Source organism: Nansenia antarctica (assembly GCF_963989245.1).
Source record: "Nansenia antarctica genome assembly, chromosome: 1".
In the NCBI taxonomy this organism is placed as follows: domain Eukaryota; kingdom Metazoa; phylum Chordata; class Actinopteri; order Argentiniformes; family Microstomatidae; genus Nansenia; species Nansenia antarctica.
The window spans coordinates 64,116,831-64,136,269 of record NC_137674.1 but is presented as its reverse complement, the minus strand read 5'-3'; the positions used below and the strand labels follow the sequence as shown (position 1 = coordinate 64,136,269).

General features: G+C 43.5%; 2 protein-coding genes across 4 annotated transcripts in view; both read right to left on the bottom strand.

Moving 5' to 3' along the window:
* Positions 1 to 5,615: 5,615 nt before the first annotated feature.
* LOC308152034 (F-box only protein 47-like) lies at positions 5,616 to 9,260 on the bottom strand (the record flags this gene model as incomplete). Its single annotated transcript, XM_080524941.1, has 10 exons — positions 5,616 to 5,722; positions 5,901 to 6,060; positions 6,214 to 6,356; positions 7,297 to 7,437; positions 7,635 to 7,808; positions 7,966 to 8,074; positions 8,160 to 8,237; positions 8,403 to 8,479; positions 8,769 to 8,882; positions 9,086 to 9,260. The coding sequence occupies 10 exons, from the start codon at positions 9,258 to 9,260 to the stop codon at positions 5,616 to 5,618; spliced, it is 1,278 nt and encodes a 425-aa protein (XP_080381067.1).
* Positions 9,261 to 12,898: 3,638 nt separating this feature from the next.
* Positions 12,899 to 19,439, bottom strand: part of sgk1 (serum/glucocorticoid regulated kinase 1) — a gene marked incomplete at its 5' end in the record, with an annotated part of 38,523 nt that continues 31,982 nt past the window's right edge. For 2 of the 3 annotated variants that reach the window (XM_080550010.1, XM_080550011.1), the window contains 9 exons: positions 12,899 to 14,267; positions 14,379 to 14,468; positions 14,672 to 14,827; positions 15,079 to 15,174; positions 15,499 to 15,735; positions 16,657 to 16,788; positions 16,940 to 17,128; positions 17,456 to 17,531; positions 17,810 to 17,885. In XM_080550010.1, the coding sequence (XP_080406136.1) occupies positions 14,100 to 14,267; positions 14,379 to 14,468; positions 14,672 to 14,827; positions 15,079 to 15,174; positions 15,499 to 15,735; positions 16,657 to 16,788; positions 16,940 to 17,128; positions 17,456 to 17,531; positions 17,810 to 17,885 (1,220 nt within the window). In that variant the 3' untranslated portion in view covers positions 12,899 to 14,099. Of the gene's footprint in view, positions 14,268 to 14,378; positions 14,469 to 14,671; positions 14,828 to 15,078; positions 15,175 to 15,498; positions 15,736 to 16,656; positions 16,789 to 16,939; positions 17,129 to 17,455; positions 17,532 to 17,809; positions 17,886 to 18,004; positions 18,081 to 19,439 lie in introns of those variants that run through there. The other variant, XM_080550012.1, reaches the window with a different exon arrangement.

The window sequence follows — 19,439 nt, the reverse complement described above, 5'->3', positions numbered from 1 at the left end:
TACTATAACAAGACATACATAACAAGATATAAACAAACAAGAACGATTACTGTTCACCAAAATCGGATAACAAGATACATATAACTAATAACAGACTTACGTATAACAGGCAAACACGTCCTAACGAGAGAGGAGAAACAGCGTGTATCCTCGGACCACCTGGCATCCACAATGGCAGCCAACTTCTTCTCCTAACTCTAACCTCTTAACAGAGAGTACTAAACACATAACCCGATACTATCGCCCCCTAGCGGTCGGGAGTACACTCCACCCTGCAGTATCTACAGTAATTTCTGAAATGTAGTCTAACGATGATTTAAGGTCTCCAGGAGAGAGGGATCTGTTTTAAGTATAACAGTTGACTTTAGCTTTAACAGGCTGTGCACATGAGTCACTCCCGACCACTTAGACTTTATCTTGGAGCTATTTAGGTAGATATGCTTATTCTTGAATATAAATATGTAGGTCTATCTATTCACAAGTTAAACCTCAGACATTTTTAGACATGTTCTATATATTAGCCTAATACATATATCAAAAAAAAATGCTTAGTTGTAATTCGCTGACAAAATGTATTGTTTGATACATGTAATATACTACATTACATTAAGTAACTACATATTAATATAATGTAACATAATACATTAAATGCAAAGTTTTGTTGCAAAAAAGAAGCTTCGCATAGCAACCTACCAAATGAATAGTGGAATATCCTACTCCAATTACTCGGGCAAGCCCTAATTTTAATTCAACTCATTGTTATATAAGCCTACTAGTTTTACCGGCGCCTTTCCCATTCATCATAGCATGCATACATTTGATTATTACAAAGTTCTATATTACGGAGAAGGTACAAACTATATTTTTTGATCTTACCTTATGGCCTGCATGCTGCTTGTGGACGGCATGTTTTATGAAGACTGCGTCAATGTCAACCCCTCGTAAATCCTCGGTTATACGATTTTCCAATTTTCCCTGCCTTTGTATAAACTTGCTTTATAATAAAATTTGGTCTGGGTGGTCCTAATTCCTTTACTGTTAATTTCTCCTGGTTGCTTGTTCAGAACATTACTAGCCGCCATTGCCATGGTGAACGAACGTGATCTGAAATGAAGGTTAATTGGCTAGCTCGTCTAAAGCTACGCCGGACATGACGTAAGCACGTACGATTCTTTGTGCATGTCCCAAAACCCCATAGACAAATGACCGAATGGCCTGAAGTTACCAAAATAGATTTTACATGCAAGTCTACGAGAACAGCCTAGTGCAACTTCGAGTAGACTGAAAGTTGCCCTGAAAGGGGCGGGACTTGAAGCTGATTGGAACATACTCCACAGAACACTAGCTGATTGGACTATGATATACTCCACAGAACACTAGCTGATTGGACTATGATATTCAGAAGCAACACTGTCTAGAAGTCATAGAAAAAAAATCTCTCTCTTCTCCCTTTGGTGGGGCATTGCACAATTGCCCCTAATGAACCAGCCTCCCCTGTTACCCGGTCTCATCCACAGAGCATGCGCAGACCAGCTGGCACATCCTGCACATCTGTGGGGCCATTCTAGGTCTCGAGACAGATTAACCCATCTACTGACTGCAGCCCCCCCAGATCTTTGAGATTTTCCATCTTCCCGGCTCAAAGTGATGAGGACACGTCCCTTTTTCTTCCCCACGCCTGCACCTCCACCCCCCCGGTTGGTCTACACTGTCCGGTGTCTGCTGGATGCTCGTTGGGGCTGTGGGGGGCCTTCAATACCTGGTGGACTGGGGGGGTTACGTCCTGAGGAGCGTTCTTGAGTGCCTGGCTGGGATGTCCTTGATCCGGGACTCATCCGGGACTTCAATCGGCTTTGTGGTGGTCGTCCTGGCTGCACGGCTGCAGCCGCTCCTAGGGGAGGGGGTACTGTCACGGTTCCACCTGGACGCGAATTTGCGAAACCTAGGATGGTATGGGGAAGGCAGGGCAATACCGCTACCTGATTGGTTGGCGAAAAACATGTGACTGGGCAACACAGTGTCAATACAGAGTTCAAGTTTAAACAACTCCTAAAGTTCTGAAATGTATTTGTGGGTATACAATGTGACAAATTGAATGTTAACAAGCTGGTCATTATCAGAATAAACAGCCTGGTCTCACACATCACACATAGAGATTACAGGGACAGTCTAACCCTAACCCTAACCTTAACCTTAACCCTAACCCTAACCCTAACCTTAACCCTAACCCTAACCCTAACCCTAACCTTAACCCTAACCCTAACCCTAACCTTAACCCTAACCCTAAATGTGGCTTAACTAATTAATGCAAGTGCAATTCAAAATGGAATAATCCCGAGAGAAGCCCCGACAGGCGCACATAACAGAGAACTTAGGAGTTGTTTAAACTTGAACTCTGTATTTACACTGTGTTGCCCAGTCAATAAACATGTTTTTCGCCAACCAATCAGGTAGCGGTATTGCCCTGCCTTCCCCATACCATCCTAGGTTTCGCAAATTCGCAGCCTAGTGGTCGAGTACTATGGCCTGGGGTGGTAGCCCTGGCCTGGGGTAATCTCGTGGTCTAGTACCAGTACCATGGCCTGGGGTGGTCCAGTGGTCTAGCACCAGTACCATGGCCTGGGGTGGTCCAGTGGTCTAGCACCGTGGCCTGGGGTGGTCCAGTGGTCTAGTACTATGGCCTGGGGTGGTCCAGTCGTCTAGCACCATGGTCTGGGGTGGTCCAGTGGTCTAGCACCAGTACCATGGCCTGGGGTGGTCCAGTGGTCTAGCACCAGTACCATGGCCTGGGGTGGTCCAGTGGTCTAGCACCAGTACCATGGCCTGGGGTGGTCCAGTGGTCTAGTACTATGGCCTGGGGTGGTCCAGTCGTCTAGCACCATGGTCTGGGGTGGTCCAGTGGTCTAGCACCAGTACCATGGTCTGGGGTGGTCCAGTGGTCTAGCACCAGTACCATGGCCTGGGGTGGTCCAGTGGTCTAGCACCAGTACCATGGTCTGGGGTGGTCCAGTGGTCTAGCACCAGTACCATGGCCTGGGGTGGTCCAGTGGTCTAGCACCAGTACCGTGGCCTGGGGTGGTCCAGTGGTCTAGCACCAGTACCGTGGCCTGGGGTGGTCCAGTCGTCTAGCACCAGTACCGTGGCCTGGGGTGGTCCAGTGGTCTAGCACCGTGGCCTGGGGTGGTCCAGTGGTCTAACACCAGTACCATGGCCTGGGGTGGTCCAGTGGTCTAGCACCGTGGCCTGGGGTGGTCCAGTGGTCTAGCACCAGTACCATGGCCTGGGGTGGTCCAGTGGTCTAGCACCGTGGCCTGGGGTGGTCCAGTGGTCTAACACCAGTACCATGGCCTGGGGTGGTCCAGTGGTCTAGCACCAGTACCATGGCCTGGGGTGGTCCAGTGGTCTAGCACCGTGGCCTACAGTACACACTCACACGCCTGTGTCAGTAGAAACATCTGGACTAGGTTAATAAGAACACTGTGGAACATTGTGAAGCTGTGCTGCATAACTGCAGGTGTTCAGAGGTGTGAATTGATTGACATTAAATACACTGCTCCTAAATACTGCTTTATTTATTTATTTAATTAATTCTAAATGTATCTTTTCATGTTAGTTGATGAATCTATATATGTGTATTTACTTCTTTTTAAATCTTTTAGTAATTCTTATATTATTTAGTTATTTTTATTTATCTTTGTTGTATGCCCCATGGATTGTATGGTTTATTCTTGTTTTATTATGTAGTTTATATTATTGCTATTGTGTGTTTTATTGATTACTATTGTTCTATTATTGTTTCAAAGCGTCAAAGCTCTTTGAGCTGCAACGTTTGCAGGAAAAGTGCTATACAAATAAAAGTTATTATTATTATTTATTATATAACAGTTAGTTCCGACCAAGTGATTTTATTGCATTCCATGAGGGCCGATATACAGTATAACAGCACTGGGACTTTAAACTATATGTATCATTCCACAGGTGTTGAACATCGTGTTTTTAGTTGTTTTGTTGTAGTCAAGTATGATGCGTATAGTGTTTACATTTTTGCAGGCTTTGAGCAGCTGTTTTGGTGTGAAAGTTTGAGTTTTGAAGAGAGAAGGTGTGGTTTTGTTTATGTAGCTTTAGAAAAGTGTGTTGTGTTTAGAGTTTTGGGAAAATGGAGGAAGGTTTTGTTAAATGTGTTTTAGCAATTGAGAAAAACTGTAAAAAAGGTGAGAGAGTGTGACTTGTATGAAATAATATAGATGTCATCTATTGTATATCTAGGCAATTAGACTGCTATAGATCGATATGTAGGTTTACAGCCTAATTTACCCAGGCTATCTATCTGTCTTCAGGAGATATTCATTGTTAACATTTGTGATCGGCTAATTGATGATAATACAAATGTATTTTTATATTTCATACAGAAACAACAGTATAATCAATACATAACCATAATACAATACAAGTTGAACACCTCTATCCAGAAGAGTAGTTTACACAGATGTACATGGACCATTGTGAACATGGTCACAGCATTGAATTCATTGGTAAAATCACTTAAGTGTGCTTTCAAATGTGGGCATGGCCTGTATATACTGTATGTATTCTGTTGAAAACAGTTCTACCTTCTCAAACATTTTCTCAATTGTATTTGTCACTGCTTGTTTTTTATGCCATGAAATATGCTGTGATATTTATTCATATTAAATCAGTCAGCTTCTGTATTGGCAAATGGACTGAAAAAAATCAGGTGTAGTGCTGAGGCACAAATATGTACATTTCAAGCCTGCAAACTGCGACACTTTAAATAAATGTGCAATAACACTATGTGCAATATGACAACCCTAGTCGTCTATCTGTACAGTATAGTACAGTGGATAGTGTACATAGCCTTTATTTATGTAAACCAGCTCCTTCCCTTCTTGTGTTTTTTTTAAAGTTTTTTTTTTTTCTTTCCTAACACCAGGGGAGCCACCCCTCCTAAATTTCGTTGTTTGGTACCTGTACTGTAGCAATGACAATAAAGACCATTCATTCATTCATTCATTCATTCAAATGTGTTAAAATGGCATTTACTCAAGTCAATTTGCATTGTTTCTATTGCATTGTTTCTATTGTATCACCAAAAGGACTGACCACTTACGTAGCCTCAGAGACTTGCTTTAAACTTCTAATAAATGGTATATTGGTCTGTCTATTAACATAATTGACAATTCAGAATAAACTCTTTATACTGCAAATGTGTTTTTATATTTCATACAGAAACAACAGTATAATCAATACATAACCATAATACAATACAAGTTGAACACCTCTATCCAGAAGAGTAGTTTACACAGACGTATACTGTAAATATATAGATATAGATATAGATATATAGATAGATAGATATAGATAAATATATAAAAGACATAACAAAAAAAAACGATGATTCTCAAAGATTACAATCAAAGACAGAACATCCGGTTTGTTGTGAAAGAAAGTAATACTACAGAATGTTATGTTATTTCATTGAGGGAAAACCCATGGTCCCAAAATAATGCCCTTTATCACTCTATATAATAATATCATATATATTAATATATAACAATAATAATAATATATAATATACACTACTCCTCTCCTTGATCTCACTCTTTTGTGAGGAACATGTAGAGAATCACAGTGTGGAGGTGAGCACTGGCGTTGAGGAGGCAGCAGAGGCTCTGGAAGATCTCCAAGTCTTCTTGATCGTTATCTGTGACAAGATCGTTGACAGTTAGAAATCCGCATATGTCTACTTATTTTAACTGTTTTTCTATTAATGTGTTCCCAAATAATATGCCCTTAACTTTAAGATTATTTTAGTGCCACAAAGCTTGAAGGAATCTGGACCCTGATCTGATACGATAGTCTAAGTGCCTATAACAACTTACCAGCCACCATAATCTCGTACATCTCCATGGCAACGTCTGAGAACATGTTTTCCACGGCCTGGATGAAGGACCACTTGTCAGCAGAGGAGGAGAACACCTCACACACCTGCTGCACCATCCTGACGGACCAGTTCATGCAGTACCCGTCCTTCTCACACACCTGAGAGGGGTAACCAGAAATGTCAGTAGCTCAGGCCGGTTCAGGCAGTACCTTCCGTTAAGTGGGCACAAAATGGGGGAAATGTGTCTCTTAGGTTAAAAGATACCGGAACCCTAGAGCAGATAATAAAGTTATTTAGCAGCAGTGACTGACCAGTGTGAGGTACATAAAGAGTCGTGAGCTCTCAAACAGGCGTCCATTGAGGGCCTTGCTGGCCAGCACGCTGTAGCACACGCTGTTCCCACACAGCAACAACAGACGAGCCACATTCTCCATGTGCCATGCCTGGGGAAGGACTGGAGGCCAACAGAACCAGCACAAAACAAAACAACTGTCATTCATACACACAGCATTCACACTTTACATTAACATTTTTGACATTTAGCAGACGCCTTTATCCAAAGCGACTTACAAGCGCAGTACATTTATCGCAGCCCGGTACACACATAAAGATAATCTGGCCGATTTTGGCCCAATTTCCCCCCTTCCGACCAAGGACAGCAAACGCCCGATTATCGGATGGCTCTAAAGATTATCCTACAAGATTATCCTGTGGTGTGAGGTGTGTTAAGAGTCAATTTCTCCCGACAATCTGCTCGGAAAATGGTCGGGGCCGACGATCGTAAATATTAGACGTGTTCAATATTTATGATCAAAAGTCTTCTTGTCTGTGGTCAAAACTGACAACTCCCAAGTCCGATTGTGACGTGGAATGGAATGTAGCCAATCAAGAAGCCAGCTGATTGACGCGTCTTCTTCTTTTCGTTCTTCTGCACTTTATTTTCCCTGTAGCACATGGCTGCCTCTACAGGTCAGTCAGGGTACTACTACCCTGTTCACGCGAGACTCCAGACTGTCGGAGGACAGATCTTTATGCATGTGGTTGTATATTGGAGCACATCACACACAATACGATCAAGACTGTTCAATCCATGATTTTTTATCTTCATGTGTGGGGTCTCTCTCAGATAATCAGAAAATCCTTATATGTGTACCAGGCTTAAGGTAAGTGAATCATCTATACATCAGTCATCATCGCACATGATGGTGCACTCACCATTTGCTTAGTGAAATCTATAATCCTATGGTAATGGTACATACTGTACGTGTGGACTGACCAGACATACAGTATATACAGTATACAGACAAAAGAGTGTAAAAGGTTTGTCTACCATTCCTGGGTGTGTAAAATATAATAATTCAAAGTTGCCAAGTCCTCTGGGCTACTGCAGTTACCTATGAGCTCCTCCAGGATGGCCATTATGGTGTCGCTGGTCCAATCTTTGGCTTCCAGGTCGCTGTGTAGCAGGATGAGAGCCTTGGCCAGGTCGGACTGGGCCACCCCAGCACGCAGTTGCTCCTGCCAGCCTAGCGAACCTGGAAAGAACATTCCCTTACACTACACATACACTTTGCCTTGCAACTCTGGCCAACCAAAAAACAAGCATTTCATTTGTTATTATTAACATTAGAATTTCACCATGTAATTACTAACAAGTGATTTATATACTGTACAAAAGTGCAACCAGTTTTTTTAAGGTAGAAACCGAGAAGGCCCATGTTGTCCCTCTCACCGTCTGGTAGCAGTGGTCCGTAGAGGATGAACAGCAGCCGGGCTTGGCTGACAATGGGCCAGGGTTTCAGGATGCGGGTCAGCCAGAACAGAGTGTGCTTGCTGTTCTTCCAGGGGTCCAACAGAACCTGTCTGCAGAACAGACGGATCTGTTGCTCCAACAGCTGACATGAACCTGAGGGAGAAAAAAGACATACGGATCACTCACGTCTCTCACACTCTTTCAATTAGCCTTTTTGTTTGTTCTCTCTCTCTCTCTCTCTCTCTCTCTCTCTCTCTCTCTCTCTCTCTCTCTCTCTCTCTCTCTCTCTCTTATAGGGACAGACACTCACCTGGCTTTCCTGTGACCACTGACATGATTTTCTGGGGTAGATTTGTGAAGTCGCACAGGAAGTTGAAAACTCTGTGACACTCCAGCTCCTCCCAGCCGGCTATCAATGTCTGTCAGTCAAACATTAACCATCTCAATACAGGATTCAGCCTTTGATATTAAATTGTCTGATGTTCTTTGTAACTAGGCTCTCACCTGTAGAAACGCTCCATAGCTGGAGAAGCCTTGGCATTGCACTGATTTAATGCACTCTTCCATCATGAAGCAAGGAACCTGAGTGGGAGGTAACAACTGTGTTAGTCTAAGTAAGGTTAACTAGAAAATAACAATCTATTCAATGTTGTCAACTGTTTGGTTTGTTTAGAAATGTGAGAATGTTTGTAGAGCACACACAGCTAAACATTGCCTCATCTGTCCTCCCTCACCTCTCTGTCTTACCTGTGAAAACTTGCTATATATGAACGTTAGCCTATCCTTTGTTGGCAGCAAGAGGGTACATCTCTTGAACAATAAACCTGAAACGATGAGCAAAAACCACAAGAATGTAACATAGTGACTATATTTGCCAACCAGGACCACTTGCTTTCCTCATCGGACCCCCTATGAAAGGAGATAGAAATAATACTTTGGTCTATCTACCTGATAAAGAATTACAGCAGAAATAATGTGGCTCTGAATATTAGTTTATTATAATAAACATGTGTGTTCTTGGCCAACCAACTAAGTAAAATAAAGGTAAATTAATCAAATAAAGCTGTTGAGGAGCCTCTCACCTAGCGATGTGTAGTGTTCTAGTGAGGACACCTCGGTGACACCCCTGTACGATGGTCCTCTTCCTCCAGGTCTGAGTGGAGACATAGCCCATGATGTGGCGACTGATGGCCTTGGACACCATGCTCAACACACTGATCTGCAACACTTTACCACAACAAACAACGAGGCAGGGAGAAACATCTCATTAATTCAGATGCACGTCATTGGAGCTATACATATGTAAGACCATTTAGTACCCTGCCCCTGGTAACGGCTTCAATCAGAATAGTTCAGCCTCATAGATATGTCTCATCTAAATAATCATAATTCACCCATCCTGAAAAATGTCCAAAGCAAACAGAACCCACCAGAGAGTCTGTCCAGGATCATGTCAAAGACCTCGGGGGCCAGCCGCTCAAAGAAACAGTCGCTGGCCCGAACCTGACGACTCTGACTGTGGGTGGTCATGGTCCTGACAGGATACGGCCGGCGTCTGCGGTGATACTTGTGGGTCACCGTGAATTTCCTTGTCACTTTCGCCATAATAACTGGAATACTGTCAAGCCTTTATTGTCCCACAGATAATCTAGAAGCGAAAGGAAATATCTAGTTAGTTAAATTTGGTGGTTAGCCACAAACTGAAAAGTTGCCGGCTAGGATAGCTGCATGAACTCTAGCTAGAGCCTTACCTAGCTGAGGAAATGGCACTTGTCAATAAACCTTTGAAATTGTTGCCTTACTGAGCTTTAAATGCTCCTTCACATGCTGTTATGTGTTCTGGTAAATATTGACACCACTGACATGAGACAATATAATATATATACTATAATATTATCTAAACTAAAGTCACAAACAGTTTTACCTCAGCCAGCGAGCCGCTATTGCGCTTGTGTGCTGCACAGTTCCTGCTCCCTCGCGAGGACACTCGCTGAACAACAAGGGGTGCGTTCGTAAGTACGCTCTGGAAATCTGATCAGCACTCATGGAATGCCTGTTGTCCAATCAAATTACTTGGTCCGTTTATGACGTTGAACCCAGCTACCGCGAAATACGATCAGCTCGCGCCGCATCATCTCGCGCCAAAAGTAAACATCACTAATAATAATAATATTCGACTCTTTATTTGCTGTTGAATCTCATTCACAACTGAAGTCATTTCGTCAACTTCTGACAATAGTTTAATGTAAATTAATGCTGTAGCCTAAGATGCACTGTGTTTTTACAAAATAAAGACCACTCACACATAGGTCAGGTAAGCCTTGGACACTTTGAGTTAGAGGTTCTTGCAGGCGTATTGTGTCTCCACTCTCTGACAGATACTGTTAGTTTTTACCATTGAGATACCTGCTGAGTTAAAATAGTAGATAATACTGTGTACATGTTTCTCCCGAGCACCATGGGGATGATATCTGATGAGGTCCCCCCCTCTATTCCATCAGTGGGGGCTTCCGGTTGTAGCTCAACGCTAGCTCCTCTAGGGTTGTGAGGTCCTCAGGTGGACATCACCCACCAGTAGCAGTGGCATTGGGGGGTTTTTGGTGGCTAAAATGGTAAATATTTACAGATCAACAACTTTTTTTTTAACAAATAAGCCTACTGTTATAATTTCATTATAGGCCACATTCTTTTTGGGGGGCTATTGAGATGGCAACTGTTGAGATGTAACAGAGAATACTCAATATAGGCATGAATCGAATTACAGGGGGGGGATTTGGTGGGTCTGACCCCCCTAATTAAGACTTGGACCCCCCCAAAAAACTATTTATAATCCCTCCAATAAGCATTCACCACTTTGCTATGACACTCCTAACGTTAAAAACTAAAAACATATTATTTTTGGGACCAAAACAAACATTTGTAAATGAATAATAAAAATGAGTAATATTAATCTAATTCCCTGATCGCTGTTGATTAAACATAATCATTTAGAACCATCAGAAAGTTTGAATATTACATATTCCACCTTTTTTTGCAAACTCTTTAAATTCTTTTGATCCTTACTTTACCAGGGAGCCATCTTCTTTTGCTGATGAATATTTCAAAAGATTTAAAAAATAAGAAATAAATAGTTGGATGAAGTTGATAAAGTAAGCAGCAAAGGTTGAACATTGTGCAGGTGATGTAGACGGTCAGTTGATTTTCAAAGCGGTTGTAGGTAGTTTAGATAGCAGGTAGGTAGAATAAGAGCTTATGTAAATCATGAAAATTTAAAAGCTGTATGTATAGACGTACACTTAAGGTTGATAAGCAAGCTGATACCAGGCTTACATAACTATGTGGTCATACTACTAACATTTTACCAGCAGAGGGCGATGCCATACCATGATTGGAGTGCAATATATGCATAGGTAGTATTACAGAATCACTTGTGGCTTCATAAGATTGACACAGTAAAAGGCAAGGAAGTACAACAATGGCAGACATCAAATATACCAAGGCTTCCATTATATCAATGTGCACCTTCCCTTGAGGCACGCCAGGATTTGGAAGAGCTAATTATGGCAGGTGTCTTGTTGGCACAAGTGTACATTTTATTTATATCTTTCAAGGGGACTATATTCAGTTAATGGAGCAATGACAGTAGCCTGTGTCTGCAGAGCCGGAGAACCATATGGGACCGCCTAACTAAGGTGCTAGACTTGCGGTCCTAAACCTATGGGTCCTGCTTTTAACCCCCAACATTTTGGTGTGGCCATTGTCGAAAAGCTCAGATGCATGCCAGGGGAACCACCGTCAAACAAAACGTATCACCCGTCATCAACACAGTTGGATATAGCCTACACATCAATGAGTTGGACAGAGACGTATTGTCTACCTTAGAGGCTCAACCCCAGGGGAATAATATGGCAGAATTGGCAAAAGGCCTGAAACACACATTGAACACATAAACAAAAGTGTATGGTCTCATTTTGCCTGTTTTGACTTTGATTCCTGAAACTACATATGTGAGACTGCATGAAACTAAAACATTTTTCAAACCAAACAAACCATTTTTTAAATGTTCACATTTAAAAAATGGTTTGATTGGTTTGAAAAATGTTTTAGTTTCATATAAATAGCCACATTATTGGGGGACAGCAGCGTATAAGGACACCTGAGAGGAGGTGTTTCGTGTGGTGCACTGCAGATTGTCTTTGTGCTGTTGTTACCTCAACACCTACTATGATTGACCTCTAAGGTGATGGTTGAATGGCAGGCGCTTAGCAAAACGGTCTGTCACTTTTACAAGCCCCGACACCACTCTTTTCATGTCAACAAAGTAATCGCCCAGCCAATTTACAGACTGCAGATGGTAACTTCAATGATATTATTATGTTCTTCAACTTAACACTTTTCCTTTGATTTGATCAGATATTGTAGGTGCAGCCTCTTTACAGCAACAACCCTGCGTACCATATGACACATGTTAGGTTTGTGTTGTCCAACTGAACTGTTTCACTGGGTTTTTCCTCAATGGAGGCTGACCTAGAGTGGCCTGATCAATGTACTGTGTCTGAGGTCAGTAGACATCAGTTGCATACTCATTACACTGTTGCGTCAGCCCAGTGACGCACGGATGGGGGTGAGGTTCACTCAGCTCTGATGTGATACGTTCTGCAGGGGGTCAATGACTGTGGCCTCTGTGATGGTGTGTCTGTGTACAAATGTTGACCGTTCAATATCTTTGCAGAATTTCTGTCCTTATCTTTAACTAAACGGCCCATTGACGTGTTCCAAAACCTGTCTAAACCTCAGGGAAGGATCTAATATGCAGTTCTAGTGTAAGTACAGCGTAGAGTATTCACATAGACGTAATAGCATGCATGCATTATCCTGGTGTAGTCCCTGCTTTAGGACCAAATCCCATCTTAAATTTTAGGACCTGACCCTTAGTAACTGCAGTTGTGTTAACGTGTGCTATGCTTCCCAATAACACAACCTGGCTCAATAAAGTTGCCATAAAATAAATAAAATGTTGGAATCACATGACCTTCAGTGGAAAATAATATCATGAATATCCACCTTGTGTGGCAATAAACCAATAATACCACTCACAAATTGGTTAAAATAACATTAAACTTTTTTTTATTGCAAACCAAACATGGTCACGTAAATCTGAAACAATTTTACAATTTACAGTACATTTAACATGAATTGTTACATACATGTATACATATTTAAGCATACCTTTAGTTCTTTTGTTCCATATACATTAAAACTAGTACACAGACTCCAAATATACAAACAAACTTAAATACCATTAAACCGCATACAGCAATATTAAAATGGAATGTTGAATTCAGACGCGTTGGAAATGTCCCAATGACATCATCAAGAGGCGACTGGAAGACTACGTGAGAGGGACTAGTTGGTGGTGATGGGGGGGGGGATGAGAGGCCAGTTCTCAACACGACTCCTGTCATTTCTCTCGTTTTGGTCCGGGTCTTTCTGTACACACAGACCATAGCAGCATAGCAGCTTTCTCTCCCCACGACGCTTCCCGTATCAGTATCAGTCTACGTGCGATTGGAGAGACCGGACTTGGCGTGATGTTCGGCATGGTATCCCAAGCCTGGTTGTGACAGACCATTAGAGCGCGGTTTAAATGCTATGGCGTCCACTCCAGTCGTGAGTGTAGCACTGAAGACGTGGTCAGGAGAGGAAAAACGTGAAGTTTCCGGTGGGGAGATAAATAAAGGCACCTTTTTAATAAGAGCAAATCTGTTCCTATCTGTAACATTCATCTTGAGAAACCACTCCCTTCCTTTACAACGATGGACAGAAACCATGAACCTAACGAATGATAAATAAAAAATAAAATAGCACACAATGAACATCATCATCTTCGTTTGTCTCGGGGAGAGGTAAAAAGAGTCTCATGCCAATGGAGAAAAACATGAGGCGAGGGAGTACAGGTACAGTCAGGCTGGGTGGCCTGTCGAGCTGTGAGCCATGTGCAAAGGTTTCCCCCACCGGGGGTGGTGTGTGTGTGTGTGTGTGTGTGTGTGTGTGTGTGTGTGTGTGTGGGGGTGTAAGTAAATAAGTAAGTCCATCATGGAGGTTGAAGAGCTTGTGCGTAATGAAATCAAGGTGAGGGGAGGAAGAGGGGTGGGAGGACTAACCCCATTTAGTAATTTGATATGGTGGGTGGGGGTCGTAAGCATTTAGCAAGTCCTTTTTGGAAATCGGGGTTTGGGTACACATTGGGTACATATCCTATAGGCACAGTACAAGTTCATGGTAGATGCAGAGTGGGGTACAGTAAACGTCCATAGAGACAGGGAGGGTCTACATCCTAGAGGGGTCCTACAGGTACGACGGGAGTCCGTAGGGGATGAGTGTCAGGATGCTATCCATTAGAAACAGAAGGAGCCTGTATGGGACGAGTGTCTGGGTGGCGTCCTATAGGTAGGAGTCCATGGAGGGGGCGTAGGAGAAGCCTAGGAAGGCCTCGGCGGCCTCCTTGATGCTGGCTGTGACAAGGGCGCTGTCCGGGGAGCAGCCGATGGAGCTGGGGACTGGCTCGTCCGTAAACTCAGGGTCAAAGTGCCGCAGGTCGTTAGGACCAGTCTGAAAGAGAGCGAGGGAAAAGGTTAGGTATAGGAGTCATAGTCACAACGCCATATCATCATGGGGGAGACTTTTTTTGTGCTATTAGAGCTTGATGTATTTGGAACGTACCACGTTGGGGTTGAAAGGAGGGGTGAGCTTCTTAGCATTGAGCTCTTCCCAGTTGATGGGGGAGAAGAACATGTGGTTCTTGATCTCAGTCTGAGGAGAGGGAAGCGGAGAGAGAGAGGTTAGTGAAATCAGTCACAATACACTTTACAATAGCCAAAATCAGCCTACACACACACACACACACACACACACACACACACTCCCAATTCCCCCCAAAATCTGCCTTACACACACATACCCACACACACACACACACACGCACTCCCAACTCCACCTCACACACACACACTTACGAAGTCGTCACTGTGGCCAAGCCTCTTGGTGCGGTCCTTCTGCAGAAGGCCCTCCAGCAGGTGTCTGGCTGCGTTGGAGATGTTGGGTTTGAGCTGCAGGGGCTTGTTCAGGATGTTGTCGTACATCTCTGCCGTGTTGCGACTGTAGAACGGAGGCTGTGGGGAGGGATAACCAAAGACAAACACAGAGTTACTTGACAGTGTCACAACTGTAGAACAGAGAATATTGCCTATAACACAGTCATAGTGTCAGTCGAAATGGCTAATATTGTCAGAAATCTCTGTAACTGACATAGTATAGAGGTTGACTATTCAGGATGAGATTCAAATGTCAATGTTGTATTAATTAAAACTGTATTTTAAAAAAAATGAACAAAGGTAAATAAAGGTGTTTGTGAGGTACTTACCAGGCCATATAGCATCTCGTAGAGTACCGCCCCTAAACACCACCAGTCTACCGTCCTGTCGTATGGCTGCTTATGTAACACTTCAGGAGCCAGATACTGGAGAGAGAGAGAGAGAGAGAGAGAGAGAGAGAGAGAGAGAGAGAGAGAGAGAGAGAGAGAGAGAGAGAGAGAAGAGAGAGAGTTATTAAATACAGTAAAAATATCATTACATATTTTCATGTAAGCTTGAGAGGACATGACTAACAACACTGTAAAGTCTAAGTATGTTTGTCTATGTGTACACTATGTGTGAAGAAAGAGAACATAGCGAAAAATTCAATTCTGCAAAGACTATCGTCGTAATAGCGGTTTAATTTTAATATTAAACACCGAAACGTTTCCGAAAAAAAGTTGTGGTGGGTTCCACCGCCCATCCCTTACCTCTGGTGTGCCGCAGAACGTTGAGGTGGTTCCGTTGGGTTCTATGTTCTCCTTGCACAGGCCGAAATCTGTGAGGATGATGTGGCCCTGCGAGTCCAGGAGAATGTTCTCCGGCTTCAGGTCTCGGTACACAATGTTGAGGGAGTGGAGGTAGCCCAGCGCGCTGGCGATCTCCGCCGCATAGAAACGAGCCCGGGGCTCTAAGAAACACCGTTCCCGCTGTAGGTGGTAGAACAGCTGGGGGGAAAGAAGACAAAAAAAAATAGAAAAGAGAGATTTAGTTTTGATGAAAATGTATTGTACAATTGAAGTGGGCTATGGATACAGTACACAGCTTTAATGCCGCATTGAATAAAGACAGTGAGGCGAACTGTCTGTTCTACACAGCGTCAAAATGCAGAAGAAAAACTTGGGACAGGTTGAGAGGGTTGAGAAGAGAGGGATGGGGGGGGGGGGGGTGAGAGATGAGAAGAAAAAGACAGGAGAGAAAAGAGAGGTAGAGAATAGAGAAAGTCAGGAGATGAGTAAACGAGGCTTGTTTCCTGAGGAGAGCCATATTTAATCAGTAATGTCTTTACGAGTCCAACAATCACAGGAAATAAGCCTCCAGACCCTCCATTAAACACACACACACTCCTGCTACAAAGCTGCTAATTCTGGCTGCAAGTTTTCTCTCCCTCTTTCCCCACCCAACGATTTCCTGAACGGTGCTTCCTTTTTAAAGACAGAAAAAAAAGAGAGGGCTTCTATTCTGCTTCGCATGACAGGATATCCCCTCTCTCTGTCTCTGCCTGAATCTGGATCTGACTCTGTCTCTCTCTCTCTCTACCTCTCCCTCATCTTTCTCTGACTCTGTCTCTCAGCTGGCGCCAGCTTTCCCTCTCGGTCCCTCCCTCCCTTTGTCTGTCTGTCTGACTGCTCTGAATGCTTATACAGTATTTGTCTCTCTCTTCTCTACCTCTCTCTCTGGTTTCACCTCTTTCCCTCCCTTTGGTCTGTCTGTCTCTGTCTCTCTCTCTCTCTCCCCTTTGCTCTCCTCAACTCTCTCTCTCTCTCTTTCTCTCTCACTTCCATCTGTGTCTGTATCCTCATCACCCATTTCTTTCCTGCCCTCCATCCCTCCCCCTCTCTCTGTCTCCATAGTGTGTGGTTCCTCACCTCTCCTCCGTTGATGTAGTCCAGTATGAAGTAGAGTTTGTCTGCAGTCTGAAAGGAGTAGTGGAGGCCAACTAGGAACGGATGCTTAATGTTCTTTAGGAGGACATTCCTCTCTGACATAATGTGTTTCTCCTAGGGGGCAAGAGGTAAAAGAAGGGCAAAGGTTAGGTGTTGTTACAGTGTGTGTCTGCCTGTCTTTTTGAGTGCGTGTCTGAGTGAGTGAGTGAGTGAGTGAGTGAGTGTTTGTTCACAGTATGCGTATGTATACCACGCGTGTGCGTACCTCTTTCTTCTTGAGGATGGCCTTCTTCTGTAGTACTTTGACGGCGTAGAACTGGTCGTCGGTGCGATGGCGAGCCAGCAGTACCTTGCCGAAGCTGCCTTTGCCGATGACCTTGAGGAAATGGAAGTCACTGGGCTTAGCTTGGGGGTTGGATGATGGACCCAGGTTTATCTGCTGCGAAGGGCTGGGCTGTGGAGGAGAAAGAGAGGGCTTAGTTAGAGTCATTCTATAAACGTACACATACACTAAGACAGGCAAGCAAGAAAGCATGCAAGAAAGCATTTGTATGCAGATACCATAGATACACTGTGTATATCCCTGTATATGTTCAAAATGTACACAAAGGAACATGTGCACATTGTGCACAGTGCTCTCTCTCTCTGACACACACATACCGGTAAACATGACAGTACATACAGACGGACACTGTATACTGTACGTTTGAATGTACAGAGGAGGAGTGTACAGAGGGACACAGCGAACACTTAAAACACACACACACATATTTCGACTTACAGGAGGAGAGGGGTTTGCGTTCATCAGTTCTGCATCCTGTGGAGGGGCCAGGTTCAGGATGGACTGAACTTCAGGACTGGAGGAGCAAAGAGAGTAAAGACATACTTTAGAATAAACACTTTATATTCTCTAATATTGCAAATACATGTTGGAGAAGCTACACTGGCAGTCTATCCATCCTTTCCATCCAGTCCATCCATCTATTACATTGTGGTTAAATAGTTACTGAACCAACAATAGAAAGTTATTACCAAGGGCTTTTTTTTTTTCAAAGACAAAAATAACATCTGGTTTTGTTTCCCAGTCCTGAAAAAAAATGAACAATTGAGGGTAGATGACTCAAGTGGTACTCACTGCTTGCAAGCGTAGGTGTTTGTGGCAAGCCTCTGAATGAAGTCGTTCAGTCCCATTCTCCTTTGTTTCATAAAAGCTGCAGAGAAACACAAAACAGAGGAGAAATACATTAAAAAGATGGAATATATACACTCAAATAGTCATTCTCCCTTTTTCTGAAGAGCTTGGAAGGGTTGAAGGTGAGCTATATCCTACCAGTGAGGTTCGCGACAAGTCCTCTTGTTTTTGAGTAGGTCAAAACAGGCGCATCTGTCTCCGTTATGACTGTCATGGTTGTAATTTTCCGAGGATAAACTCCTAGCTCTGCGGTTGTTCAAAGTTAAACTGAACTTCTCTGTGTGTTGGTCTAGTTTTATATGAGACCGAGGGAGAGAGGGAGGAGGCTCTCCTCCTGGGCGTGTCATGACGTAGGACCACACCGCGTGGGCGTGTTCGACTGTCAACATTAGGGCTGCGTTCGTAAATTCGCTCTGAGAGCGCCGGAGCGCACAGTGAGTTCAACGTCATAAAGCGACCATGTAATTTGATTGGACAAGAGGCATTCCCTGAGTGCTGGTCAGATTTCCGGAGTGTATTTACGAACCTATGAGGCCTAGGTTTCAGCCAACCAGGAGCCGTGGAGCTGACAGGCCTAGTTTTCAGCCAACCAGGAGCCGTTGAGCTCAACGCGCATCGTTCCCAAGGTCGGCACGCGTCAATTCGCCGCGTTAAAGAAAAACTGCTGAAAGAACTGTCTGTCTGTACTCTTGCACAAATTTTGTGCAACATGCAAAGTGCATTGCAGAGATGTTTCCTACAGCCCCCAAACAGCTGATTTTACAGGTCAGATTGAATTGTCACTTTAGAGCGAACCGTTCGTCTAACATCAAACCAAGTACGATAATCGTATCCAGATGTGTCAACTAGTATGAATTGAAGCCCTTTTAAAAGAAACAAAGAGAACGTTGGATAACAAATCGATAGGGAACAAAACACTCTTACCTGACTTAGGCTATACTAATTCAATTCGATGTCAGTCATTCCGTCCAGACGGAAACATACACATAGAAGGATGATGGATGGATGGATAGACAGACAGACCCGCATGAAACCCGTACAGCGGCGGAGCTCAGTTTTGTGTTTCAAGAAGTGAATGTGATAGCCCTGGACGTAGATCAACTTCACTCTCTGGCTACTTCTGAATTAAACCGGCTTCGGATGACGCATGTTCCTTGATACACAAAAGGCGAGGGGGGAGCGGGCGCGCAAAGGGGGGCAGACGCCAAGAAATGACATTGGAAGTGGAAAAGTACAGGGTTGAGAAGCTCATGAATGCATTCGGCTCACGAAACCAACGGGGGGGAAAAAACGTTAAATGGGAGCTCCTAATTCAATTCTGTCTTTACGCATAACAGGCATTCATCTGACAATCAATACACACTGCTTTGATGCTAGCATGAACTGAACTTGTGAGAATCTGTCATTGATGTGTGTAAAACTCAATCATTTCTCAAATCTCTTCATTTACATAAGCAAGGACGTCTGACTGCACTTCTGCGTTACGTAAGAACACACCTGGTTCTCATTTAATTCTGAAAACATAATTCACTCTCTTGGTCATGCATTCAAGTAGCCTATAGCCCAATGTGAA